Source organism: Syngnathus floridae, chromosome 1 (genome assembly GCF_059516105.1).
Source record: "Syngnathus floridae isolate MCC-2025c chromosome 1, RoL_Sflo_1.0, whole genome shotgun sequence".
NCBI lineage: Eukaryota > Metazoa > Chordata > Actinopteri > Syngnathiformes > Syngnathidae > Syngnathus > Syngnathus floridae.
In genome coordinates this window covers 14,849,314-14,877,007 of record NC_142413.1, presented here as the reverse complement: position 1 = coordinate 14,877,007, position 27,694 = coordinate 14,849,314, and the positions used below count along the sequence as shown (strand labels likewise).

At 41.7% G+C, this 27,694-nt stretch overlaps 2 protein-coding genes across 7 annotated transcripts; one reads left to right on the top strand and one right to left on the bottom strand.

Annotated features, from left to right (window-relative positions):
• Window positions 1-480: 480 nt before the first annotated feature.
• Window positions 481-27,694, bottom strand: pde6a (phosphodiesterase 6A, cGMP-specific, rod, alpha). 3 transcript variants are annotated; one of them, XM_088375031.1, is made up of 25 exons: window positions 27,430-27,694; window positions 19,749-19,817; window positions 17,926-18,256; window positions 17,396-17,537; window positions 13,218-13,373; window positions 13,011-13,100; window positions 11,995-12,135; window positions 11,835-11,909; window positions 11,264-11,328; window positions 11,118-11,184; window positions 9,836-9,883; window positions 8,492-8,641; window positions 7,054-7,197; window positions 6,561-6,626; window positions 6,345-6,491; window positions 5,648-5,755; window positions 4,835-4,944; window positions 4,581-4,668; window positions 3,447-3,547; window positions 3,261-3,368; window positions 3,101-3,164; window positions 2,102-2,176; window positions 1,892-1,975; window positions 839-1,007; window positions 481-761 (listed from the first exon to the last, which is right to left on the bottom strand). In XM_088375031.1, the coding sequence occupies exons 3-25, from the start codon at window positions 18,252-18,254 to the stop codon at window positions 724-726; spliced, it is 2,565 nt and encodes an 854-aa protein (XP_088231157.1). In that variant the 5' UTR covers window positions 18,255-18,256; window positions 19,749-19,817; window positions 27,430-27,694; the 3' UTR covers window positions 481-723. The 3 variants fall into 3 exon arrangements, with proteins under 3 accessions (XP_088231157.1, XP_088231150.1, XP_088231166.1); XM_088375024.1 differs by lacking the exon at window positions 27,430-27,694 and having other exon boundaries at window positions 19,749-19,835; XM_088375040.1 differs by lacking the exons at window positions 17,396-17,537; window positions 17,926-18,256; window positions 19,749-19,817; window positions 27,430-27,694 and adding an exon at window positions 16,252-16,311.
• Window positions 6,294-26,818, top strand: slc26a2 (solute carrier family 26 member 2). 4 transcript variants are annotated; one of them, XM_088375071.1, is made up of 6 exons: window positions 15,250-15,495; window positions 15,558-15,663; window positions 17,905-20,523; window positions 22,348-23,262; window positions 23,737-24,185; window positions 24,255-26,818. In XM_088375071.1, exons 4-6 carry the CDS (start codon window positions 22,369-22,371, stop codon window positions 25,039-25,041), a joined length of 2,130 nt encoding a protein of 709 aa, XP_088231197.1. In that variant the 5' UTR covers window positions 15,250-15,495; window positions 15,558-15,663; window positions 17,905-20,523; window positions 22,348-22,368; the 3' UTR covers window positions 25,042-26,818. The 4 variants fall into 4 exon arrangements, with proteins under 4 accessions (XP_088231206.1, XP_088231186.1, XP_088231197.1 ...); XM_088375080.1 differs by lacking the exons at window positions 15,250-15,495; window positions 15,558-15,663 and adding an exon at window positions 6,294-6,512; XM_088375060.1 differs by having other exon boundaries at window positions 15,249-15,663; window positions 22,358-23,262.

The following is a 27,694-nucleotide window of genomic DNA, read 5'->3' as shown; positions in this document are numbered from 1 at the left end:
TTAGGGACACCTCTCATAATTCAGATCTAATTTGACAGCAATTAAAATATCCATAATAATCTTTCTCCCTAAAATTTGCTGACTGTACTGAAGTGATAAAATGCACATTGATGGAGGTTTTTTTCAACATTCTTACAAACTGGTGCCCCAAAATTGGTGTACCTGTTTGACCCAGTCTCAAGAACTGTCTGTGTGACCACCGCAAACTGCAGTCTAACTATGCACATTGGTGGAGTTCTCTTTCTTTTCAAATTTTACTAGACTTTGTGCGCCGTTGTGGGATGGAAGTAGACTCGATCTGTGCCATATGGTCCTTCCTCATCCACCACTCACACTGACCCATTTGTCTGCCTGCAACTCAATAAAGTAGTGAATTTTGCCTCTTAACTCATATTCCACAAACACAATATTAACCAGAATGCCATGTTTAAACTAGTGGAGATGCATACAAGATATATAAAGAAAATTTCACGTTTGACGTCCGCTTCAAGTTCAGGTATTTATTCTCCTATACTAAGTGCATGTTAATGTTCACTGTGCCGAATGTTATAATAGCTTATAATAGTATTAAATACACATCAAATGAATAAAACGGTAGCTTATAATAGTATTACATATACATTCATGGAATAAAACCCACTCTACTCAGTTTTAATATTGGTCATTAGGATGGTATGTATTCTTTGATGTGATAGTTGGTGTGGAAACTTTTGAGACACTCTTCTAGCTGAGAGTACAAGTCTTGGACTGGGCCGCACTCGCTGCAGGTAGAAAAACATTGAATTAGATGTGATGAAAATGGATTTTTGGAGAGTTTAGCATTGGTGGTGACCTGGACCTTGTCTGTCTGCCGCCGCCTTGCCAGCGGCCTCCTCCTTAGCCTTCTTGGCTGCCTCAATGACAGCCATCTTGGCATCATGCTCCTCCTTGAGGGCATTCCACTCCTTTCGGTTGTTCAGCAAACGATCCAACATGGGCGTGATCTCCACGTGAAAGCGGCTGAACTCCTGAAACCAAAACACAACTCGTCACGTCATTGACTCGACTACATCTACATCATGTTGCGACTGAAATTTGATGGGAGAAAATACAAATTAATTCTTGAAAAATTAGTTTTTTTTCCCACAATTTCTTTTATAACGTGTCATTACAACTCTTTTTCACAAAAATTATGACATAACAGTGATGCCTTGATATGAGTATATTTCATTCCTTGATCATGCTTATAACTCAAAATCATTTTTCTCCATTGAAGTGAATGAAAATGCCAATAGTCTGTTCCAGACTGTTCTAGATTAGTATTAGTACTCTCAATGCGACGTTATTAATCATTCTTTACAGAGGATAAAGAATACTGCATATGTCTATGAGCTTCTTTTTGAATGTTTGTTGCTTGGAGAATCAGCAAGACTATAGGCAGTAGGTGCTAAATGTTAATCTGTGTGCCTATGGATTTTCCCATTCTATGTTAAACCCCATTTTACTGAGTGAGAGTAGCAATAAACAGCTAGTCTCTTAATCTCTTAGAAATAGGAGTTTTCCACCGAAATATATATTTTTTTTCTTACTTTTACAAATCTTTTCTTATGGATTTTTTTTCTTAAATCGGAAATTGATCTCATAAAATTAAAATTGTCCCTCATGAGTCTTGTGTCTCATACAGTTTATTTTTTTACAGAACTAATAAAAAGTTTATCTTTGGAAAAATATATTACTTTAATCTTGTAAAGTTTTGGCTATGGCCCCAAAAATAGTTTTTCCTTGATAAAACAGAAACTCTTCAAAGATAATTATTACCTCCCCAGAAAAAATAAAATGTTATTCTCGTCTAAGATTACATTTTTTTGTGTGGAAAAATTAAGAGTTTATTCTGTTCATTGGATGATATGACCTTGTAAACGAAAGAGCAGACAAAGTCGATGAAGCCGCACTGAAGTTTGGGAAGCTCTTCTGCTTTGTTTCTGTCCATCATGGGCTGGAAAGGAGACAAAAAAAGGCAGTAGTTGAGATTTGCTTCTCCCACTAATCACTTAATTAGGGACACAATACAGGCGCTTCTATTTATTGATTACCAGAAAGTGCCCATTTCACAAACACTCACGATGGGTTGTTGCTCCAGGACGGTTCTCTCAAGGTCTCCCTGCTCCCAAAACTCAGCGGCTACAGACAACGCCACCTGCAGGCGAGGAGGAAGATGAACACTCAGTAATTAGCCTTTTTTTATTTCTTTAAATACAAATTGAATTGCCTAAGGCTATAACATCTGTTCTTGAATTAGATATTACTCTCGAAAATTTACAGCATTTTGTCGTAGAAAGAACTAGTACTTTTATTTAGTAAGATTAAGACTCCTTTCCAAAGAACCAAGACATTTTATGAGAAAAAACAAAACAAATTTTCACTCAAACTATTCCCAAGCTCAAATCTTGCTTGAATGTGCCATTTAGTTATTCAGAGTCTTGCAAAAAATCCGCTGCAGGAAGTACAAGTAAACAGCTGTGTTCAAAAATTAATGTGAGCATGCCAGCAAAACAACACGTCAGCTAATAACTACTATGTTCAAGTTTGACTTTTTTTTTTTTATATATATCTTAAAATGGCTTCCCTTAACCTGAATCCCGTGTCGCATTGTGGGCAAAGGTTACAATTCTGGTGCATTAATGTGCCTTGTCAATTGTTATTGTGCGAACCAAAAGTCTCCTGCTTCTGCACTTCCAGCGGAAGTTGCTCCTTTGTCTTATTTAGAAGAAGAAGACAAAGAAAAATAATGGTAGCCATGGCAACTCACTTTCAGTTTGGCATTAACAGATCAGAATTGTACCTTTGGCTACAATATGACAGGTTTCTGGTTAAGGCAAGCTATTTTAAAATCACAAGAAAATCTTTAATGTAGTTATCGTGCCCTGGTGGGATGCTGAGAGTGGTAATGAAATTTAACCTTTGTTTGAATTGAAAATAAGACTTATTTCTCAGAATAGCGTTTTGATTTTATTGTATGAACCTATTCTAGCGAATGAATCATAATTGCGTGGATAACACAAGAACAACACATACGCACGCATACGCACGCATGCACACACAAAAGTGACATCACGCCGACCTTGCTCTGAATCTCCCAGGGCTTGGCGATGGCTGACAGGTCACATGCCGTCATCATCATGGCCCTTTAAGGTAAGGACACACAAATTGACAAATTAAATTGTGTGTGAATATGTAGACTTATGGCTGTGGCACATGTGTGTTTGCATATACGCACTTACATGACAATCTCTTTGCGCGTGGTCTCCAACATCATGTACTTGGTCCAGTCATTCCAGTTCTCATAGGTCTTGGACTGGTCCACAATCTTCTGAAACATGGTCCTCTTCCTATGGAGAAGAACAGCATTGCACGATAGGGTTGATTGAGAGCGGCGGTGACGAGCCTTCAGAACGGGCACGACTGACTTGAAGTAGAGCGCCAAGTCAGTGGCGATGATGGCGATGTCCATGAGGTGGATGACGATGTCGTGCTGGCGGCGGTTCAGGTTCTGGTAGATGTTCAATGACTGAAACCAACAACCAAGTTGACACACACAAATAATGTTATTTAATTTTTTTTTTACTACCTGAAATTAGTTTTTAATTGAATACGTAATTACATCCTTAAAAATGCTGGGTTGAAAACAACCCGATTTGAGTTGATAATTGGGCTGACCCTGGAAATTGGGTCAATTTGACCTGTTTTCTGGGTTTGGTCATTTTGACGTCAATTTCACTCAACAGATTACTTAATAAACTAATCAGATTACCATGTTCAGACTTGTGGGGGCACAGAACATATTAATGCAAAGAAGATATTTTTACTTGATTTTCTCTTCAGGGTGAGGAATCAATACAAAAAAGGAAAGACTGATAAGAGTGCATAAACTATTAAAACGGAATAATTTCTATTTAAACTTAAATACATTTTGAATATCATTACTTTGCAAAAATATATCTGTGCTAAAAATTAAGTTTTTATTAACATTTAATTTAATAATTCAATTTAGGTTTCAAAATTGAATGAACTGAAAATGAGCCCTTTACTAAAAATTAAGCACATTTTATTTTAAAAATCCTTAAAGAAATGTCATGCCATTTAATTATTTTTATATAAAATGAACGTGAATGTAAAGTTTAAATGTAGTGAAACAATGGTAAATTAAAATTGATCTACATAATGTTTTTTTATATATAATACATTAATAAATAATTCAGTTTTTATATTGAGTCTTAAATTTTTTGTATCTAAAAGATGTCATTCTAATGTTACCAAATTGTCCATTTGAATTAAATTAAATGTTTTTATTTAAAACAATCATTAAAACCTTCCGCTTTCAACTTCTTATTTCTTTCAATTCTTGTTATTCTTCATTTTTTTAGAATGTACACTTAATTATTCATAATATTTACTGTATCATCTTATTTATTTGACATTAATTTGGATGCTGAATTCATCAGACTGATGGACCAAAACTGCAACTGTCAAAGTAAGTTGAGGTCGTGTGTGCGCGCGTGTGTGTGTCTGCGTGCGTAAGTGTGCGTGCATGCGTGACTCACCTCATCTCTCAGCAGCGTCTTACCAAACTCAAGATGGTGTCTCTCCAAGATGGACGAGCCATGAAGCTTCGCCAGAGGATTTCCAGACCTGGACACATATGCACACATCAAGACCGGGCAGTTACATGGTACTCGAAGCTGGCTGGACCTGCGCCACACGTTGGCTCATTTTACTGCATGTGATGAATTACATTTGTTAGAGCCAGCACTAGTCAATCAACATTTTGGCAAACCCAGTTTAGCTTTGTGCTCACTTCATCTGGTAGAGGTTGTTGGTGCCTCGGTGGTCGATGTCATGACAGAAGCCGGCCGTCACCATGGCCATGCACTCCAGGTCAGTGTAGTAACGCTTCAGGTCGCCCGTCTGAACACACCAGCACACACATATGCACTTCACACTTTGATTTATGACTTTCTGTAGGATGTTCAGTCAAGATCTTTGCGGAGCTGACTAGTTAGACTTTTGTGTTTTGTAGCGAGTAATCAAAATTCTCATGTTCTGCCAATGTGCGATGGTGAAAACTAAAATGAGCTCAAATTTGGTAACAATTGGACTAAGTTTATCTTTGTATAACCATTTCAAATGGCAGAATTGGCACTTGTTTTTTATTTGCTTGATCGAGCTAAACGAATATAAATATTCAAACCGAAATATCAGACTTCATTTGAATTTTAATGGGGAGCTTTTTCGTGAATCTAGTCATAATAGATATGCCTACCATGTTTTATGTTGGTAAGTGAATATGATTTCAAGGGCTGAATTTTTAAATTTGTTTGCATGGTCAAAACAGATGGGCAGTGCAAACAAAAACTCTGGATTTCCTGTCTTTTTAGGAATATCTTCTTGAGGCTTTTTTGTGGGTCTACTGATGATAGACATGCCTACTAAATTTCATGTTGCTAAGTGAAACTGGTTCAGAAAAGTTCATCTTTGCATCACGTCATGGAAATGGTCAAAATAAGCCTAAAAATGTTGTTTCCATATAAGTTGTGTGTTTTCAGGCAAGGCTTCTTGTGACTTTTTTATACTCATGCTAGATGTGCATGTTTGTGTGTTTGCGTGAGACCATGAGCAGCGTGAACATGGTCTGCCCAACGTTGAATCCGTGTCTCCAGTTGTGATAGGTGATCTTCCTGTAGCCTTTGCTAAGTGAGTACATGAACCTCACCAGCACCTACAAACACACACGCACACATTAGGACTCCATTTGTTCTAATAAGCGATAAAAATAGCTTTGCAGTGAGTTTATTTCCAGAAGACCGCACAGTATGTGACCAGCGATGCTTCATGATTAATTAAGTGCCTGTATTGGAGCTGATGAGGGCTCGCTTGGTCTTTCAAAAAGAAACCTCTGAGACTATCTGTGTAATGGCTTTCACAGGGAAATAATCTGAGTAATGTTTCCCCCAAAAATCAGTTTGCAGGAGAGTTTTTCATCATTATGTTATCATCTGAGAGTACAACAACATAATTAGTGATCTGAGAAGCCCTTATTAGGACATTGAATTTGGTGTGACTTGATGTAGTGCTTTGTAACTTTCATTTTTTAATTTTATTTTAAACGTCATTACTGGTGAACTTTGAACTTAACTAACCAATTCAAGTTCAAAGCTGACCAAAAACGGATACCCCGGCTGGCTAATTATTGACTACCAGAGGTGGACAATTCAGATCCAGGAAGTAAAAATGCTGCCACGATTTGGCTTTGTTTTATGCTGCAACAAAGCTCTAAAAGCTGTTTGTGTGCCGATTGAGACGGTCACCTCTCTGGGAATGTGAAACTTGTCCACCACTTTGAGCTCGTAGTACATCCTGATGCCACACTTGACTAAGTCCAACTCACTGTGATCAAAGTCACAGAAGTGAAACTCCAGGATCTCAGCTTTCTTGGCGTTGGGGAGGACTTCCGACTGGAGACGGGAAAATGAAAGGTGTGTGTTGCATTTTTTTGATATGTTGTTTGTGTTATTCATGATTACCAAGATTTCTTCCAGTTCCTCCTCTTCGCACTCATCCGGTTCTTTCCCCCATCGCTCACGGGTGTTCTGGGGATGCAAAGGAAACGCTACTTAGTAATTAGGGCATAAGCTCTGCCCACACACAATGACGGAAACACACAAGTATTGCAATTTAGCATTGTTCACCTGTCTAGGATAAAAAGTTCAAATAATGGCCACATTTGGTTTTGTCTTTGAAAGACTCTTGGAAATGATCAAAATATCCCTAAAATGTATGACTCAAACAAAGGCAGAATTTCTGCATGTCTTCTCAGCCATGGTTTTCTGAAACCTTTCTGTTGTTCTACCCTTGATGAATAGGCTGACCAACTGTCATGTTTACAAGTGAATTTGGCTTTGTAAGGTAGGTCTATACTGAAAACAAAAAGCTCTGCTCGGCTCTGCTATGCTATGCGAGTGAACACAATACTAGGGGGCTTAGCTTATCAAAACTACGAGATGGATATTCACTGACCAGGACATTCTGAATCTCGTCTTTTCGACATTTGACGTGGTACAGCACCATGTCTTGGAAGATGTCTTTGCGGTTTTCCAGCTTGTTCATCTTGTCGTATGTGTCCGGGTTGAGTACTGACCAGCCCAGGAACTGAGTCAGAGACTGCAATGGGGATAGACACCATCATCAACTTTGCTATTTTTCATTGTTCCACTCCTCCATGCAAGATTAGACTTTTCTGTGCTGTATTGTCATAATTGCTCATGTATGACCCCTTTAAAGTACGAAGTTTTAGTGCAGAGCACTGATGTAATCCTCAGACCACAAAACTGTTCACATCTGTCCATTTGAAGAGGTGTTTGACATCTGAAGGAAACAATGAATCCAAAGATTTCATCATTTCCTAAAGAATGCAGTCTGAATTATTTTTGCATTGTGCTGCCAAGATAGATCCAGAAAGAGAATGAGGGTACAGAAGTTTAAATAAAAGCATGTATGTTTTTTGGGGTTCATCATAACAATCTGACAGTCACATGTAAAAGCATGGCTGCGCCTGAAGTTGACAGCTTGAGGGACTTGGGAACTATTGTCTTTGACGTTACTGATATGAACCTCTCCTCGACAAGACGTATATTTACAATTATTTTATTTAAACTTGTTTCATGCCAAAGAATACTGTAACACTTCATAAATCCATCCATTATCTGTACCGCTTGTCCTCACGGGGGTCGCCGTTGTGCTGGAGCCTATCTCAGCAGTCATCGGGCAGTAGGGGGGGGACACCCTGAACTGGTTGCCAGCCAATCGCAGGGCACACAGAGACAAACAACCATTCGTACTCGCACTCACACCTAGGGACAATTTGGAGTGCTCAATCGGCCTACCAAGCGTGTTTTTGGGATGTGGGAGGAAACCGGAATTTAAGTATGACCTATAAAGGCTTGAACAATTTGGATTTTACCATGTGTCGTAATTTATGATATGAGATTTGAGAAAAACATGTTGACTTTTAATTCAGAAATATTATGATATATAGTATGTACGTATGATTACATATGATCTTGTTGTTATTATATTGTTATCAATATTGTGAAAATCTGATTTTCTAGACAAAAAAATATGGGCACATGATGAAAAAGTCATTTGTCATCAAGATAACATGACTTTGGTCCAAAAAGTGATGCATGGATTGTTCAACTGAAAGCATTCGAGTTTATGAACAAAGTAGACACAGAACAGCCTCCAGGCTAATAAATAATATACATGCATGTGGCTCTATTTAGAAACCTGTGAGTCACACACAAACACAAACACACACACACACACACACACACACACACACACACACACACACACACACACACACACACACACACACACACACACACACACACACACACACACACACACACACACACACACACACACACACACACACACACTGTAGATACTCCACCTCCATCAGCGTTTCGTCCATCTCGTCAAAGGGTTTCCCGTCCTTCCTGTTATAGAAGGTTGCCACGCCCACAATCTCCTCTTTCTTGTTGACGATGGGCATGGACAAAACGTTGCGAACTGTCCAGCCCGAGCTGTCCAGTGGTTCTTTCTGTGCAGGGGAAGGGAGTCACACCCATGAATTTAAAATATATATTTTTAAACACCTATTTAACTTCAACAATTAAAGTTACTGACTATTTACTGTCCCTAATGTTTAGATTTAATAACGTGGACAAATGTAGAAAACATTAAAACAAATAATTTGACCAGTGACCACGTAAAAGTAGTAAAATGTACAATACACGTGTAACAAGTGTGTGATGAAGTGCAAGGAGTCTGTGAAAAGTACCTAATACATGTTTATCTATCTTGTTAGTGTGTAACAAATATATAACAAAATGTGTGCAGAAAATGTGTAAAGGGTATGTAATACATTGGAAGTATTACATATCCACAATAAATGGGTCATTAAAATTTGTAACATATTGGTTATAAATGTGTAATGAGTGCATCATTAGTGTGTGAATGCAAAGTAAGTATATGTGTAATTTGTTGTGTGTAATAAGTTCCCATGAAAATCCATATCTAGTGTGAGAGTAAAACATTGAAACAACAGTGTTGTATGTAATAAATATCAAATACCTGAGTTTTAAATGCCTTAGTTGTAATAGCCAACATATCTCTGGCGTTGGGTTGAAACATCATAAGTCACAATTTGGTCAATTTTAAATTTTTAAAAAGTCTATCCAATTTGGGAGTTTTTTTTTTTTTTACTAGTTATGGATGAATATCACATGGTGAAAATGTCTTTCGTGTTTTGACAATGCAATATTAATGGTTGAATAAATGTAAAAATAAATGAACGCACACTAAGTAAGAATGGAATAATAAAGTGCATGACATTGGCCAAGTTGGCAGAGAACAGGCGGGTCCTCTCAACCCCGTGATGAGATCCCAAAAGAAGGAGTAAAAATGATGAATTTGGTCGTTAGAGTTAGCGCACCTCCCCGTGGCAAAGTGATTCTAATGGGAGGAAAGATGAGAGGAGCTGTGCATCCTGCTGGAAAGTCAGTGAGGAAAGATAAGGAGATCATTTATTCCCTTTATGTCTGTCTTCGCCCCACATGCACACTCATGCACGCACACATGACATCACGTTAGTGCCGCAAAAGTAGGTAGACCTGCACAATCTATTGACTTCCATTTCCAAAACATTAAATCACATGGCTCTTATATGAGAGCGCATTAAAATGTGCAAGTGTATCTAATGTTGCGCACGTTCACATGAAATGCTGAATCTTACTTGGAAATTGAAGAATTCGTCCTCAGCTGCATTCATTATGTTGCAGATCTGTTGGAGACATGGCAATGATATTATCGTTTGTCTATGAGCTTGTAAATTTGTACAAATGCAAGGAGACAAGCAGGGGGAGAAATAAGCAAACCATGAATATCGACTATTTTCTTTCAAATTTCAACTTTCATTTGTTCAAAGGAACTCACACTATATAATAATTGTATGAATAAGGATTTACAATCCATGTGTAAAATAAGTGTTCACTGATTGTGTAATACGTGTGCAATACATATTAATGTGTAAATGAATGTTAGATACCTGTTAGATGAGCTGTGCTTAAGTCACTGATGATGATTAGTATCATTTCTGGATCCACTACACTAGTTATTTAATATTTGAAGTCTGACTACTTTTCCCAATTAATCACAGTGGAATTCAAATATCTTATGAAGATTCGCAATCTTGGAAGTAGGATGACCCTCAGAACCAAAGAGTCATGCCTCTTTGGTGGTTACACATAAATTTCCAGATTATTAAATGTTGTGTGCTGAGAAGTGTGCAAGCTAGGCCCATAAAAAACTGACTTACGAGCAAACATGGCCTTTAATATTTAAATGATTTGTGCTAAGGGCAGCACGGTGGAGCACTGCACGTCTGCCTCACAGTTCAGAGGTTGCGGGTTTGTTTCCAACTTTGGCCCTTTCTGTATGGAGTTGAATGTGGGTTTTCCCCGGGTCCTCCGGTTTTCTCCCACATCCCAAAAACATGCTTGGTAGGCCTATTGAGCACTCCAAATTGCCCCGAGGTGTGAGTGCAAATGGTTGTTTGCCTTGTGGTTGGCTGGCAACCAGCGCAGGGTGTCCCTCGCTTACTGCCTGAAGTCAGCAGGGATAGGCTCCAGCGCGCCCGTGACCCTCACGAACCCATCGTCATGGATGGATGAATGGATAGATGGATGGAAGGATGGATTTGTACAAAATATCTAATATATACTATATCACATATATAATGTGATAAGTGTGCAACAAATTAAGTACACAATAAAGGTATAATAAATGTGCAGTGAAGCATGTCATAAATGTGTAGCTAATGCCTATTAATAATGTAACACCGCGTAAAAAGAATAAATGCACGTGCACGGCAAAACTGTCTTAGTAATAAAGGGATTATGTGGTACATGTGCAAATAAGAGTGTAATGAATGTACATAAAAGATGATAGTCATTCACCATCTTTCAAAATGAATACAAAAGAAAACATCAAACATAAGAAAAACAGAAATATCTTACAAGACCATTTTCCGCAACATACGTCGGCAAGCCGCTGACAAGAGCCCAATGGTCTGCTGGAGGATTCCTGTGCGTCAAAAACAACAACATTAGAGTTATAAGAATTACAAGCCATCAGCAGGACTGATTGTATATTTGTAACTGACGGGATGACTTTAATGTCTTCTTTGCCGTGCAGGATGTAGTCGATGATTTTGTAGAAGATAATTTCCTGGACAAGAACACAAACATGGTGATGAGTGTGCTTCCATTTTCTCTGAAGAAACTGGTTCATAAAACGTTTACTGTCTTTTAAGCAGAGATGCAAGTAAACTTTTTTAGATTCATTTCGCTGCAGTCATTCTGAAACTGTCCTTGTTTTTCTCGAGCCTATAAGGTTTCATCATCATCATCATCATCATCATCATGATAGTAATACCCTGCTGCTCTTTGTCAAAGTCAAATTAATTATCTTCAAGTAACTATTTTAAAAATGGTCAACAGTTTGTCCTTGTTTTGGTTCTGAATGTGACGTTGAGATTCAGCTGCTCTTCAGTGCAGGGGTGGAATGACTTTCTAAAGTCACACTCAAAAACAAAACAATAAAAATTAAGTATCGCGCAAACCTGATGTGCTAGAAAAAAAAGGAAAGACATGTTTTGAATCAGCGTCTAAAATATGCTCAGGCCTACATATTATTAAAATTTGCTGTTTACCAGTGTAATCATTTACACTAACCCTGCCATCAGGTGTTTTGGGTCCGTCGTACGGGGGAACTTCTCCCATCAGGACAGGCCACAGGTCAAAGAACTCCTACAAATCAAACAACAAAATGGAGGACAATCATGCACGTGTTTAACCCTTTGATGCTAGAGTTGGCTCAGTGAATGTTGGTCACCTTGGTTTTGGTCATGTCCAGCAGGCCAACAGAGTAGCGGTCGCAGTTGAGGAAAGCTCGCACTGTGTACAAGGCCTTGTGGAACTGCCTCTCGATATCCGTCAGCTCCTCAAACACCTTGCTGGCGGACCACAACAGCACCTGCCCACAAACACGTAAACTGTATGCCATCAATGCATATTAGGTTAGTGATAAATTGAGAAATATCTCATGTTTGCGGTGGTAGCAGGTATTGATAACTTTGTCAGCGTTTATGAGCGTTAGGGTTAGATTGCAAAATCGTTCCCCAGACATTCGCCAACAGTTTTAATTGTCGCCATGCTTTCAACAACAAAACAAAAACATTAAAACTGTTGCCGAATATTTACGACCTTGAACACACCCTGGCGAGAAATTAACTTCCTTTGTAAACACTGGCAAACATTTGTGTTTCAGTGGGATACGGGCTTGAGACTGTTGTGTTATAGGTAATACATGTGTATAAAGTGTTTAGAAAGTAAATGAGTCAAACTGTAAGCTTTGCAACAAATGTGTAACAACTGTGTAATCAGTTGTGCACTAAGTATAATCCATTTGCAAAAAGTATGTAATTAATGCACATTGAGGGCAAAATGTCCTTTAATACTGTAATAAGTGTGTATGGAACACTCAACAATTGTGTAACAATTGTGTAATAAGTGTGTACACATGTCCAGTATTGTGCGAAACAAAAATGCGTAAAGTGTAACAACTGTGTAGCAAACGTGTACACAGTGTGTGAACAGTGCAACAAATGCATGTAATAAGTGCATGTTAAGTTTATAACATGTGTAGTATGTGCAATATGTAAAACGTTGTTGAAAAAAGTGTAACAGATGTACTGTACGTGTAATAAAGTGTAATACATGGCTATCAAGCGCATAATACTATACATGCATAATGTGTGCAAAATATGCAACAAATGCGCAGTAAGTGTGCCCTACGTTAAAGTTTGTAACCTGTTAAAGGCTGAAAATAAGCCCCCGCCCTGCCCTCACCTGTCCTCTCCTGGTTTCACAGTTGTGCAGGTAGCTAAGGTGGAAAACTCTCAGCACCAGGTTGGCGAAGTTGAGGTACTTGTTCAGAGTCTGCAGGTGAAATGATATTTACTTTCATGATTGTAAAAAAAAATCTTAGGTCAGTTCACAAGTATCTTGTGGCACGATATATTATTCAAGAAAACACTACAGTATAAACACGTTTACCTCCTCGTCTGCAGTGGTGAAATGCAGTGGGTCGTCCATCTTGTTAACGGCCATCATGACGGCCACCATGTCCTTGCCGTTCATGATGGGTACAGCTAACACGTTCCTGGTGGTGTACTCAGTCAGTTCATCCACAAAGTTGCTGAAGTGAGGATTCTAAAATGTCGCAGGAGGTAGAGAGGGACAAGGAAGTTTTCAACATTTAAAGCCAAACCCAATGGAGAAGAGACTTAAAACCTACAGACGGATGGATTCTCTGGGGATAGAGAAAGAATTATTTATTATATTTGAGCGAACTCCCACACATCCTCGAGGATCCTGCCGAGGGTATAGAGTTGGTCCACTGTTCTCCGGCCAGGACGAAAACCACACTGCCTATCCTGAATCCGAGATTCGACCTCCGAATGAACCCTCCTCTCCAGCACCCCTGAATAGACCTTACAAGGGAGGCTGAGGAATGTGATTCCTCTGTAGTTGGAACACTTAAAAAGGGGACCACCACCCCAGTCTACCAATCCAGAGGCACTGTCCCTGATGTCCACACAATGTTGTAGAGGCGTGTCAGGCAGGACAGCCCCACAACATCTGGAGCCTTTAAGAACTCAGGGGCAGCTCTCATCCACCCCGGGGCCTTGCCTCCGAGGAGGTTTTCAACTATCTCTGTGAGTTCAACCTCAGAGATCGGAGAGTCCATCTCAGATTGTCTCGCCACGGTTCCACAATGGAAGGGTGTGTCAGTGGAATTGAGGAGGTCTTCGAAGTATTCTCTCACCGACTCACATCGTCCTGAGTCGAGGTCAGCGGCACACCATCTCCACTCATAGCCGTCCGGAAGTCATTCTCCATGGCCTCGCCGAACTCCTCCCACGCCCGGGTTATTGCCGTGTTCCGCTTGGCCATCCAGTACCTGTCTGCTGCCTTCGGAGTCCCACAGGCCAAAATGGCCTGATAGGACTCCTTCTTCAGCTTGATGGCATCCCTTACCGCCGGTGTCCATCAGCGGGTTTGGGGTTGCCGCCATGACAGGCACCGACCACCTTATGGCCACAGCTCCGGTCGGCTGCCTCAACAATGGAGGCACGGAACATGGTCCACTCAGACTCAATTTCCCCTGCCTCCCCTGGGATGTGGGAAAAGCTCTTTCCCAGCAGACCCTCACAGTACGTTTGGGTCTGCCAGGTCGGACCAGCATCTTCCCCCACTATCTGAGCCAACCCACCACCAGGTGGTGATCAGTTGAAAGCTACGCTACTCTCTTCACCCGAGTGTCCAAAACATGCGGCCGCAAATCCAGTCGATCATCGAACTGCGGCCTAGGGTGTCCTGGTGCCAAGTGCATAGATGGACACCCTTATGTTTGAACATGGTGTTCATTACTGACAATCCGTGTCGAGCACAGAAGTCCTACAATAGCCGCTCGGGTTCCAATCGGGAGGCCATTCCTCCCAATCATGCCCTTCCAGGTCTCACTGTCATTGCCCACGTGACCATTGAAGTCATCCAGCAAAACGATGAAGTCCCCAGAAGTAGCGCTCTCCAGCACTTCCTCCAAGGACTCCAAAAAGGGTGGGTACTCTGAGCTGCCGTTTGGTGCATAGATACACACAACAGTCAGGACCCGTCCCCCCACCTGAAGGCGGAGGGAAGCTACCCTCTCGTTTACCAGGGTGAACCCCAATGTGCAGGCGCCCGGCCGAGGGGCAACAAGTATGGCCACACCTGCTCGGTGCCTCTCGCCGTGGGCAACTCCAGAATGGAAGAGAGTTCAGCTCCTCTCAAGAGGACTTGTACCAGAACCCAAACCGTGTATGGAGGCAAGTCTGACGATGTCTAGTCGGAACTTTTCTGCCTAGCACACCAGCTCGGGCTCCTTTCCTGCCAGAGAGGTGACATTCCATGTCCCAAGAGCCAGCTTCTGTAGCCGGGGATCGGACCGCCAAGGCCACCTTTGGCCGCCGCCCAGCTCATTCTGCACCCGACCCCTTTTTGCTCCTCCCACAGGTGGTGAGCCCATGGGAAGGGGGACCCACGTCACCATGGATGAAGGCCCGGCCACCAGACACTCGCCTTCGAGCCCCAACTTTAGGCCTGGCTCCAGCAGGGGGCACCAGAACAAAGTCCTTTTATATTAACCATCATAAAGGGTTTGTGAGCCGTGCTTTGTTTGGCCGCTCACCAAGGACCCTTTTGCCATGGGTGACCCTGCCAGGGGCATGAAGCCCCAGACAACTTGGCTTCTAGAATCATTAGGACACGCAAACCCCTCCAGCACGATGAGGTGATGACTCACAGAGGGGACGAGCACACGTGATTTCTAAATTCTAGAAAAACAATTTGCAGGCTGGGTCCTTCGGCGCCTTCAAAGTATAGGCTTCCCTGCTTGGACTGCTGCCCAACCCTTAAGCGGGAGAACATAGACGCCCAGAATGCATCCGCTACAGGGCACGTACGTACATTATAAGTGTTTTCAATTTAAATAATTACAATGAATTGAATAATTAATGATGTTTTAGAATTATTTTTCCACTAAAATAATGACCGAATATATTTGGAAAATGGTTAATCATATGTATAACAATTTCAAGATACATTGAGACCCAAATATAATCTAATAAATTAGCCATCAAAGGTTTTGGTTGTTGTGGGAACAAGAAAGCTGTCTCAAAATGGCTGCAAGGTGTTTTTAGCTGTTCGACTGCTGCTGCAGCTGCTGCAGCTGCTGCTGAGTCAGTGGACAGGGCTCCACTGCAGGCCTGTGTGACCTCTGGCTGTAATCTGGGATCGCTCTAATTCAGTACAGATTAACCAGTTTCATGTGGGAAACTGCACGCGCACACAGACACGCACACAAACACACGCGCACAGACACACACACACACACACGCACACACACACGCACACACACACACACACACACACTTGAATACAGAGCCCATCAAGGGATGATGAGCATGTGAAGGATATGAAGCTTAAAATGAACTCTTGAAGAAGTGGAGTAGAATGAAAACCAAAATCCAAGCGAAACAATCTGTACCTTCAATGGAAATAGAAGGTCTGGAAGTCCGCTGCACTCACACATTGGCATCACACAGCAGACCAATTACAAGGAAATACAAGTTTGTCACCAGAGGTTTTGGAATTGCACCACTTTTACTCGTGGTGCGTCAAATCCAGGGAGGATTGCGTTTTGCTACCTCGTGTGGGAATAAATTTGACCAAACATTTACGAATGCCAAAGGAATTAAGTGATAATACCGCTGAACGCTTTGTAGGCCTGATTCAGAAGGAAAATGTGGTGTCACGTCGCTCTCTGGTGGCTATTTTAGAGCAGATCATCGAGGCGGAAAAAAATTAAATTGCAATTGCGATTATTAACAGTGGGAGATTTAATGCGTTTAATGGCATTCGTCCCACCCTCGATGGCTCAATTACATTCTCATACCAATACAAGATAAGAGGATTATTAGTGTGAGGTAGCTAAGGCACTGCAAGAAACTGGTTGCGCTGCTGTGTTTGAGTTATTGAAATATGTCATATAAAAAACCAGATTAATACATGTGAATAATAACAATACTTATTATCATCATCGTAATCGTCATCCTCATTGTTATTACTGTAACTATATCTCATGAGAATTCAAAATTAGATAAGAAGCTTAATGAACATATTTTTATAATAAAAAACAGATTAATGCCTTTTGTGAATTTATGAATTAAATTATAATATAAATAAATTGACTAAATTATTTAAAATTCAGATAGAATACAATTTCTTTAGAGCTATAGTATAATGGAAAGTTACTAAATTCTTGAACGTGTGCAAAGTTAGGTAGAGTTAACTGTTAATCGCGGTTTAGATAATTTCAGTTCATGGTAGGTCCTCGTAGAAACAAATATAATATAAACACATAAAGAATATGAATTATTAAAAGAATGAATAAACAAATAAAGAAAACAAATAAACAAATAAACAAATACATAAATAAATAATCACCTTGGGGGACTTACATTTAAAACATTCTTGAAATTGTTGCTTTCAATCAATTTTGAGTATGCACTCATGGGTAACAAAAAAAATATTGATAGCCAAGCCCCAAATTGTGCCTTGACACAGAAATGCTTAGGTTTGCTGGTCTGTACTATTATTGTGATATCTTAAAGTGTCCATTAATTTATTACCTGGGACACATCGGGTACGTTGACCATCTTCTTGGTGGAGGCCACATGCCCCACGATGCCCAAATCCAGTGGGTACACAATTTCACTATCTGGCTGGACCAGGCAGTCGTCGAAAATAGAATCTTTGTGCACATTAAATAACCTGCAAGGCACAAGTGATGACACTACTTTTGTATATTTACTTTCTGCATGTAGTTACTTGGAAAAGTCAATTTAAAATGTTTTTCAATTTGGATGCTGATTGACATAAAGGTTGAGGTTTTTACTTTTGATTGTTACAATCTTCCTATTTACTTAGTTACTTTCCAAAGTGGAATATGTGTCTGCTTACATCAGGGTCAGAGGAATTAATGCAGCAGATGTAACTGCTGGGTGGGGTGGGGGTGGGGGGTGGGGGGGAGCATTGTGCAGTACTGCCAACTACAGAAGTTCTTTTTTTGGGGGGGGGGGGGGGGGTAGAGGTTTTGCTGTGTTTGAATACAACAATTATTTTTTTGTTTACTCAATAGATAAAACATTGGAAGATCAACCTGGTGGCAAGCTCAGCCACGCCGTTCCTCTGACGGTACATGAAGAGGCTCATGCGGTCGGCCCTCATCATGAAGCTGAGGTGCCTCATAAGGTTGAAGACGGACTTCTCCATCTGCAGGTTGTCCTGGATGTCTCGCACCAGGTCAAAGAGGATTTCACTCTCCTCCACTGTACTGAGCCGGTGATAGCGGCTAACATCCACCGCCGTGGAGCGGCCGTTGTCCAACAGGTCAGATACCACCTTGGGCCGGAAGTTGACGTCATAGTACTGCTTGGCAAACTGCGGGTTGGCATCAAGGAACTGCTCAGCTGTGGCGGCGTCCACCATGACTGCAGAGCAAAGCATACAGAGTATATAGTGATGCTTTAAGATACGAGTGACCTGACTTGTTTATGACACGAGCCATTGTTCAGTCATTTTTTTTTTTTTGTAAAGGGCATAAAATATGATTTGTTCTTGCATTTATTCTGGAAAGTGTGAAGTTTGAATTGGCCCCCTAGTGACCAGGGCATGCACCCCGGAATAAGCAGCACAATGTGCATTGAATTGGATGAAAAAGTGTGAGAAAAGCTTCTTAACTCTTTTTAATTCTATTTTATTGCAATTAATGTATACCCTGGGCGTGCTGGAGCCTATTCCAGCTGACTTTGGGCAATAGGTGGGGGACACCCTTAACTGGATATGAAACTGGATGAAATTAGTCATTAGTAATCACACAAGTAATGTCAGTTAGAAAGTTACCGAGTTGCTTTATGACATGAGTTGAACTGGATGTGAGTTACACCAAGTTAGGTACCAATTTTGTCATTGAGTTTGTGCGAATGAATGACCGAACGAATGAACGGACAAACAAACAAACAAATGAGTTGTATAGTGACTGTGTGAGTGAGTTAGGTTGTGGGTAATTTAGGTAGTCATTGAGTGTGTCAAGTCAAGTCAAGTCAAGTCAAGTCAAGTTTATTTGTATAGCCCTAAATCACAAGCAGTCTCAAAGGGCTTCACATAGACAAAAATTGACAATTATTCTCAAAGCATCCCCTGATCTTAAGCTCCCAAAAGGGCAAGGAAAAACTCAAAAAACCCCTGCCAGGGGAAAATGAGAAACCTTGAGAAGGGACCACAGATGGAAGGATCCCCCTTTCAGGATCACCAGGTGTGTGAGTTAGTCAGGACTTAGTGAGTTAAATAAGTCATAAATAAAACCATGGGAGGCGGCACGGAGGAGCACCAGTTAGCATGTGCATCTCACAGTTCAAAGTTCGATTCCACCTCCGGCCCTCCCTGTGTGGCGTTTACATGTTCTCCCCGTGCCTGCATGGGTTTTCTCCGGGCACTCGGGTTTCCTCCCACCCCCCCCAAACATGCGTAGTAGGCTGATTGAGCACTCCAAATTGCCCATAGGTGTGAGTGCGAGTGCGGATGGTTATTCGTCTCTGTTTGCCCTCCGATTGGCTGGCAACCGGTTCAGGGTGTCCCCCGCCTACTGCCCGTTGACTGCTGGGATAGACTCCAGCACGCCCGTGACCCCCATGGGGACAAGTGGTACAGAAAATGGATGAATGGATGAACACCATGGATGAATGAACACCGTTAGTGCATGATATTAACTGAGAAAGACGAAAATAGAGGACATTTTAGCTCGTTTTGGTTTGTCTTATCAAGCTTCCGTTAGTTTTCATTTATGAATATTATATGACTTTGTAAAGAAAATACTTTTTCAATTTCAATTTGAGTAATTTCTTAAATGTGTACAATCCTTGATCACTACCCTAATGACATCATTTTCAGTACATAAATAGATCAGAAAAAGACAAATGGTACCTGATGAAGTGTCTATCTTGTATCCAGTTGCACAGTTTCTAATCCCTCTGTTCTGTTTTATCACACAGTCTGCAGGTGGGTGAGAGAACATAAGGGATTATTGCGAGGGTGCTTTTACATGATCACGTGCACGTAAACCTGCACACAAATGCAATCCTGAGATTATGATACCTTCCAGTGTTGAAGGTCGCCACCTGGGAGTCCTCCTTCTTTTATTGCAATATGGGCTCTGTTCTCTCATTTCAAAGCCATTATGCACGTTCATTATGACAGCAGGACGCAATTATTTCAGTACAGAAGCAAGATGAGAAATGCAGTTGTGGTGTGAAGCTGCCATTTTGGGGGGGGGGGGGGGGGCAATTCCTAATTGTCCAGTTTTTGGGACCTCTTCCATATTGAGACAGGCTATATAAAACAAAATACGTCACCTTTAATTGCTCGATAGGCTTTGCCATGATCGAGATGAAATAATCATACACTATTAATCATACATGTAAAAAATACTCAATATAATCTACTCGTTTATTAACTTTAGAAGGTGTACCTAATTTTGTGGCCAGTGAGTGCGTGTCTTGTCGGAGTGACAGTTGACTGTGCGAGCGACCTATCTTTGTTGTCTGGGCACCTCACGTGACCAGTTCTCACGTTGCACCCTGACGTCACGTCAGCACGCAGAGGTGCTTCTGCACGATATGACTCTGAAGTGGAAAAGTGAAAGCAAGAAAACACCGATCTTCTCCTCCCGCTGTTTGAGAAGAATTCTCGCACAGATCAGGTTAGTAACTTGAACGTAGTCATTTGAGATCATTTTGCTCCTCCCCGCGTGAAACAGACGTGACATGAACTCGCTTCCTCAAGAGTTGACACGTTTGCGATTTGTACTTGACAAAGGCGTTCATTCATACACTTGAGTAAACACGAATGCTGCATGAGTTGTCCAACTTCTATTGATAATTTAAAGTTCTTATTTAATCGGAGCTTCTCGGCATTAGCTGTTAAATATAGCCTGGACCAATAATCTCATCAACGTGGAGCAAACACGGCAAAGTTGATGTGTGGGCAAATAGTGCGTGAACAAATTATACATGTGAGATGTATGTTTATTTGGGGCATGTATGTATTCTGTGCCGTATTTATATTATGGGCTACAACTTTTGATTATTGAAGTGTCTTGGTAATGCAAAGCTTGAGGTAGGATCGAATTTGATTACTTCCTATTCCTTTTCGTACTGCCAGCCTTTTGGAGTATTTATATTGCATATTTTTTTTCTGTTTGTTTTATGTTTTTTTATGACTGTGTGTTTGGAAAAAAAAATCGTAGTTTCCATGAGTGACTAATGCTTAAAATGATTATAAAGAAAAATAACGTAGTTGCCCACTATATTCGGTGTTATATTAGTGTGTTTGGAAAAGCAAACATCATCACTAATGTACTTTTGTAAAATGTGTTCACACACACAGCAAGTATTTACATTAAACGATGTTGCTGGAAAAAAAAAACATTCATTGCCTTCATTGCATATGCACTGCTAACACATGACTTGCAACTGAAAATTCATCATATTTCTCTGAACTTATTGTATAAATTACTACTAGTGGGAGGTGCGCCACTCCTCAGAGGAACCTCAAGCCAACTGAAAGTGTGCTTTTCTTTCACATGGCAGTCTCTTCATATTCCCCCAAAAAAGTAGTTAAACATGTTAATAGCTGAATATATTAACATGTTATATTATATCCCACAGTCAAAACCAGAAACTTTGGAAGAATAAACAGAACGTCAATGAATTATCCAGTTAGGGTGTGTATTTGTGTGAGTGTATTTGTGTAATAACGTGTAAACGTGTGTATGTATGTCTATGTGTGTGTGTGTATATATGTATGTGTTTGCGTAGGTGAATGCATATGTGTGCACCTGTGAGCATGTGTGTGAAAGTGTGTGTGCATGCATAGGTGTGTGTGTGTACTAAAGCCAAAGGTTTTGTGTAATCAATCATGGACGTGCAGTTGTGGCACACTTCATCGTCCTTGTTATTTGTGGAATGATCTAGGGCAGTCATTTTTGAATCATTATAAAAGTCAAAGTCAAAGTCTCCTTTATTGTCAATTCCTCCGCATGTCAAGACACACAAAGAGATCGAAATTACGTTTCTCACTATCCCACGGTGACAAGACAGAGTTCACAACGCACATACAAGTAAACAACACAGGAAAAATAAAACAAGAAGATGAACAATAAGAGCGATAGCACGCTAGCCGCTCCCGATGCACAGCAGAGTCCGGAAAGATGACAGTCAACCAGGCCACTGTGAACACGAGCACACAGCAGGCACGCATTATTATTTTTTATTTATTAAAATTTATTATCCTAACGACTCCTCCATCACATAATCAAGTAATCGGTAGAATTTTGCGTCAACCAATTTTCTAGGTCAAATTGGTTGACTTTTTTTTCCCCCAGCCTTAAAATGAAAGTGGTGCATGAGACAGGTGTAGACTGTAAAAATTAAATCCAGTCAATAAAATGTTAACCATATGCTTAGTCACACAATAGAAGTGCTATACGATCCGGCTAATTACTGTGATCCTAACTTTGTTTCAGTTGACAGTAGAGAGCTCAATAATGCCTCATAGAGATGCCTGCTGTGCGACATCTGGGAACAAGACCAACAATGAGCAGTGTGGGCCGCTCATCCTGGAAAGAGTGCCGGAAGAGGAGGGACAAGGCTGGCGGACGGTGTTGTCCCAACACTTTAGGAAATACTGTTCCTGCTCGCCGCAGAAGATCAAGTCCAAGGTCCTGGGCTTCATCCCTATCCTGATATGGCTGCCACGCTACCAGCTGAGGGACTGGCTCCTTGGGGACATCATGTCGGGACTCATCGTTGGAATCCTGTTGGTTCCCCAGTCCATTGCTTACTCCTTATTGGCCGGCCAGGATCCTATCTATGGGCTCTACACCGCCTTCTTCTCCTCCATCATATACACGCTTCTGGGCACCTCCAAACACATTTCGGTGGGCATTTTTGGAGTGCTTTGCCTGCTGGTGGGGCAGGTAGTGGACCGGGAATTGGTGTTAGCGGGGTACCTTTCGGAGGGTGGCCTTGGCAGCAACGGCAATGCCACCATGGAGGGCAGCAACAATAGCATGGTGGAGACATGTGACAGGAGCTGCTACGCAATAACCGTGGGAGCGACAGTCACCTTCATCGCAGGGGTCTACCAGGTGCTAATGGGTATCTTCCAGGTGGGCTTCGTGTCGGTCTACCTGTCGGACTCGCTACTCAGCGGCTTCGCCACTGGAGCCTCACTCACCATTCTCACCTCCCAAGTTAAGTACATGCTGGGCCTGAAGATCCCCCGGCCACAGGGCTGGTTCACGCTCATCAAGACCTGGTTCAGCGTGTTGGCCAACCTGGGAAACAGCAACCTGTGTGATCTGATCACCAGCCTGGTGTGCCTGTTGCTGTTGGTGCCCACCAAGGAGCTCAACAATCGCTTCAAAGCCAAGTTGAAGGTCAGTCATTCACCATTAATAGCTGAGGTCAGTCATGCCCTGCACACAGGCAAATACAGTATGTGACTGACTCCCTTAAATATGTAGGCGCCTCCCTTTAAAGTTTTGTGCAGGTCAAGATTTCTATCACTTACTGAAATAGTGCCACACCATGCAGCAATAAGTGGATGGGTCAGTCATTCAATTATTTGATGCAAGAGTAATGTCTCTTTAAACATTGTCCTGGATCAACAAATGTATTGTTATTTTCTCAAATACTGGTTGTCTCTCAAATTGAAGACATGGTCAAGTTCGTCGCCAGGTACACTTGAGGCGAGTTGCAATTATGTAACCCCCTTGTTCGAGAGTGAACATTAAGTGGTTAACAACTGAGTCCCTCTGTTGCTCACCAAAACAGCAGTGCCTATTGAAGCACACAAGATGTAGATGTCAAATGCCTCCCTCGAATCGTCTGTTCTTCTGTTTTCTACCCAGACTCCAATTCCCTTTGAGCTGTTTGTGGTCATCATCGCAACACTAGCGTCTCACTTTGGCCGTTTCAACGCAGACTACGGCTCGGCCGTGGCAGGTGAAATCCCTACGGGCTTCATGCCGCCACAGCTGCCGGCGTGGTCGCTCATCCCCAGCGTGGCGCTGGACGCCTTCTCTATTGCGATTGTGGGCTTCGTTATCACTGTGTCGCTATCGGAGATGTTCGCCAAAAAGCATGGCTACCGGGTAGATGCCAACCAGGAAATGTTCGCCATCGGCTTCTGCAACATCTTGCCGTCCTTCTTTCGCTGCTTCGCCACCAGCGCTGCCCTGACCAAGACACTGGTCAAGGAGTCAACGGGCTGCCAGACGCAGCTGTCAGCCCTGGTCACTGCTGTGGTACTGCTGCTGGTGCTGCTGGTCATCGCGCCGCTCTTCTATTCCCTCCAGAAGTGAGTACCGGTCACCTCAGATCTTCAGGTTTGGGCAACCCATTCAGGCAACTTTGGCTTCTTGTTTAGGTGCGTGCTGGCTGTGATTATCGTGGTCAACCTCCGCGGTGCCCTGCGCAAGTTTGCTGAGGTCCCCAGCATGTGGCAGGCTAATCGCGTGGACGCTGCTGTCTGGCTGATCACCATGGCCACCTCGGCATTGATCAACACAGAGCTGGGCCTCCTGGTGGGCATCCTGGTGTCCGCCTTTAGCGTCCTGGCCCGGACGCAGCGGGCTCAGGCGCTGGAGCTGGGCCGAACCTCCGACAGGGACCACTACGATGTGATGTCGGCATACCGCGGCCTTCACGCTCACCCGGGCGTGGGCGTCTTCAGGTACCCAGCACCCATTTACTATGCCAATCAGAGTTTGTTTAAGAAGTCTTTGTACCGGCGTACGGGGCTCGACCCGGTAAAGGAGAAGGCTGGGCGAATCAAGTTTGAGAAGAAGCTGAAACGTCAGAATGCGGGGCAAGAATCGGCGCGCAAAGAGGACGGCGAAGGCACCGCTAGTGTCACGTTGACGCTGGACCAAAAATCTTTCCGTAGCTTAGTCCTGGACTGTAGCGCTGTCTTGTTCCTTGACTGCGCTGGCGTCAACGCCCTGAAAGAAGTGCGCAATGATTACGGTGAGCTGGGGGTGGCGGTGATCCTGGCTCAGTGTAACACAGTCGTCCTGGACGCTCTCCGGCGAGGGGGTTACTTTACGGAGGAACACGGAGGAGTTGAAGGCTTGCCCTTCTTCACCATCGCAGACGCCGTCCATCACCTGCAGCGTGCGTTGCCGCCAAATGGCGATTGTAATGGCACGCGTTGAGAATTACTGTCCTGATATGTTTACAAATCCAATTTGTGCCTTGCTATGCTGATGTTAGTTACTGATTGTGCCTTCTGACGCTGCAGTTGTTCCATAAATGCCACCTTGCACGTTATCAATCAAGTCAGATATCCTGTTTATCTCTTTTTTCAGGGATAATTCATGTTTTTTCCATGCTCTCATGATGCATATCCAATTCACGAGAACCTTGCCATGGTTTTTATTTTTTATTTCTATCAGCAGTTTCAAGGTATACCACGGTTTAAAAAAAAAAAACCTCTTCGTTTGTTGGGACTCGAAGTCTGCTTACTATCAGACCTACGGAGCGAGTTGGGAAAAACTTTAAAGCCATATGTTCTAAAGCAGTAATTGCAATCCTGAAAATGTTCCTCATTGTTATACGATCAGAATCTGATACGTGCTCATGCTTTCTACGAACAAGTCTCGCTTATTTGGAGACTTACTGTGTGCATAATAGTTTGTCAACTCGAGTCTACAAGGGAGCCAACTTTTCCTGGAAAGTAATGTTACTGAAATGACACCGTTTGATACATTACCAAAGTTTATGTTAAAGCCAACGTACCGCGCAGACAAGTTACTGACGCCCATGGTTGATTGTTTACTTAAATACAAAAATAGCAAAATATAATTTGTTGTTGTTACATGCAGAAAAAGCCATAAGCAGGCATTTCCTCATCTGGCCAGGTTCGAGTCATACGTCTTTGTGTTTGTCTAGGGTGACACGCTTGCCTGACAAACACAGAGCCGAGCAAAGTTCACAGCACAAACAAAACAAAAATAGAAAGAAGGTTTTTTTTCTATATATTTATTTTGAAAGCACATTTACAAAGGTTGAGCTGAAACCTTGCTTTTGAAATATCATCAACATAACTTGTTCTCAGGTATAGCTACTGGTGTTTACTTGGCAGTCTGCTTGGGCCCCCATGTGTCATTTGTTTTTATTGTTTTTTTTTTTTTTTTAACCATGACCCAAATGGTAAATACTGCTCTTGACCAACTGCAGCTAGAAAAAACTAACACTGTCTTGTGTTGGGTCAAGAGTCTTATTGTGTTATTTTTTATTTCAACAAACCAGGCTACTGGAATAAAAAGTAAATCGAGTCTTTCGCATTATTGTCAACATTCTGAGTTTTTGAGCAGCCATCTTGGTAAGAGTTAGCAGTGTCAAAAAAAATAATGTAACTCTGGTGGCCGTGGCTCAGGCAGTAGAGCAGGTTCTTCAGTAACCAGATGGTAAGCAGTTCAAACCCACCCCTGTCTGAGTTATATTGTTGTGTCCTTAGGCAAGACACTCATTGAACATGAAAGCGTGTTCTTAACTGATTTACCTGGTAAAACACTGAATAAAAACAATAACCGTCCACTTCCAACTTTAAGGATTATTATCTTGTGTTGAAGTTGGTCTTTCTTGGTTTTGAACTATGCTTGATGTCTTTGCTCTCTACGAGCAAAGATGCTGGATCATGCTGGATCCAGCCCTTTTGATTTTGTATTGTGTTGAATCCGCATTGCTGGAGGCTATCAATTACCTAGTAATTATGTTGTACTTAAACTTGAACACGTGTTCCTTACAAGTTTTTACAAGCACTTGTTGGGTGTTCACCAACTGACACAGGTGATGGCTACATAATGACAATCATTCAAGACCAAATGTTTTGATGTGTCCAGAAACATAAAGTAAACGTTGATTTATGCAAATAAGTGCCTTTGATTCAACATATTTGCTTCGTGCCTTAATAAAATGCCTATGTTGCCATTTCTGTGTTTGATTTACCATTTTGGGTTGGTCTTAATGCACAAATGCCTCATTGGAATTTTTCCACTGCCTCAGCTTCTATTTATTTTTATCTTTATAGAAATCTGAAGCTTGCACCACCCTGCCCCATGAATCAACAAATGCTTCCAAGTCCCAACCTGTGTTGAACGCAAACATTTAAACACTATGATCGCCTGAAAATATCTAAAAATTATACGTATGCACACACAGGCCACATATAGATATTCTCCTGCATCTTAGGACCAATGTATTAAAAATAGGAAATGTACTGTCAAGTTATTAATGCAATCATTATTTGGGGTTCTATTATTAATACTTTAGTTAGCTCATCGAGCAACTCAGGAAGCCAAATTTAAGAACTCCCATTGACTATACCAGGGTTCAGCTCCCCAAAATGTTTAAAGAGCCATATTGGGCTAAAAATTTCAAAAAACATACCTGTCCGAAGCTGCAAAAATCTAAAAGCATTTTATAATGCAACATAGACTGTCAATGCACAAGTTGTATGCCTGCTATTAAAATAATAATTTAAAAAAAATAGTGGTATCAATTTGATCATTTCTTCTTGCGGCCCATTAGAGTTCACGTACCTGCATAGCAGAGCTGTCTGTTCGATATCGGTCACGTCACACGACTCATCCATCACAGGCAATTGAGAAGGCTGGAGCTAAATTGATGTCCTTAATCTGCTGATCGGTGATATTGTTTGTGCGGAGAGGCATGTCTTTAATTTACTGAATGATCTCAGTTTTGTTTTTGAAGTCCGGAAGTAGGCACTCTGATATCTGAATGAATGAATCCCTTCATGTACTCGCCATCGGTGAATGGTTTTACGGGTTGCAAGAAAACTTGCAG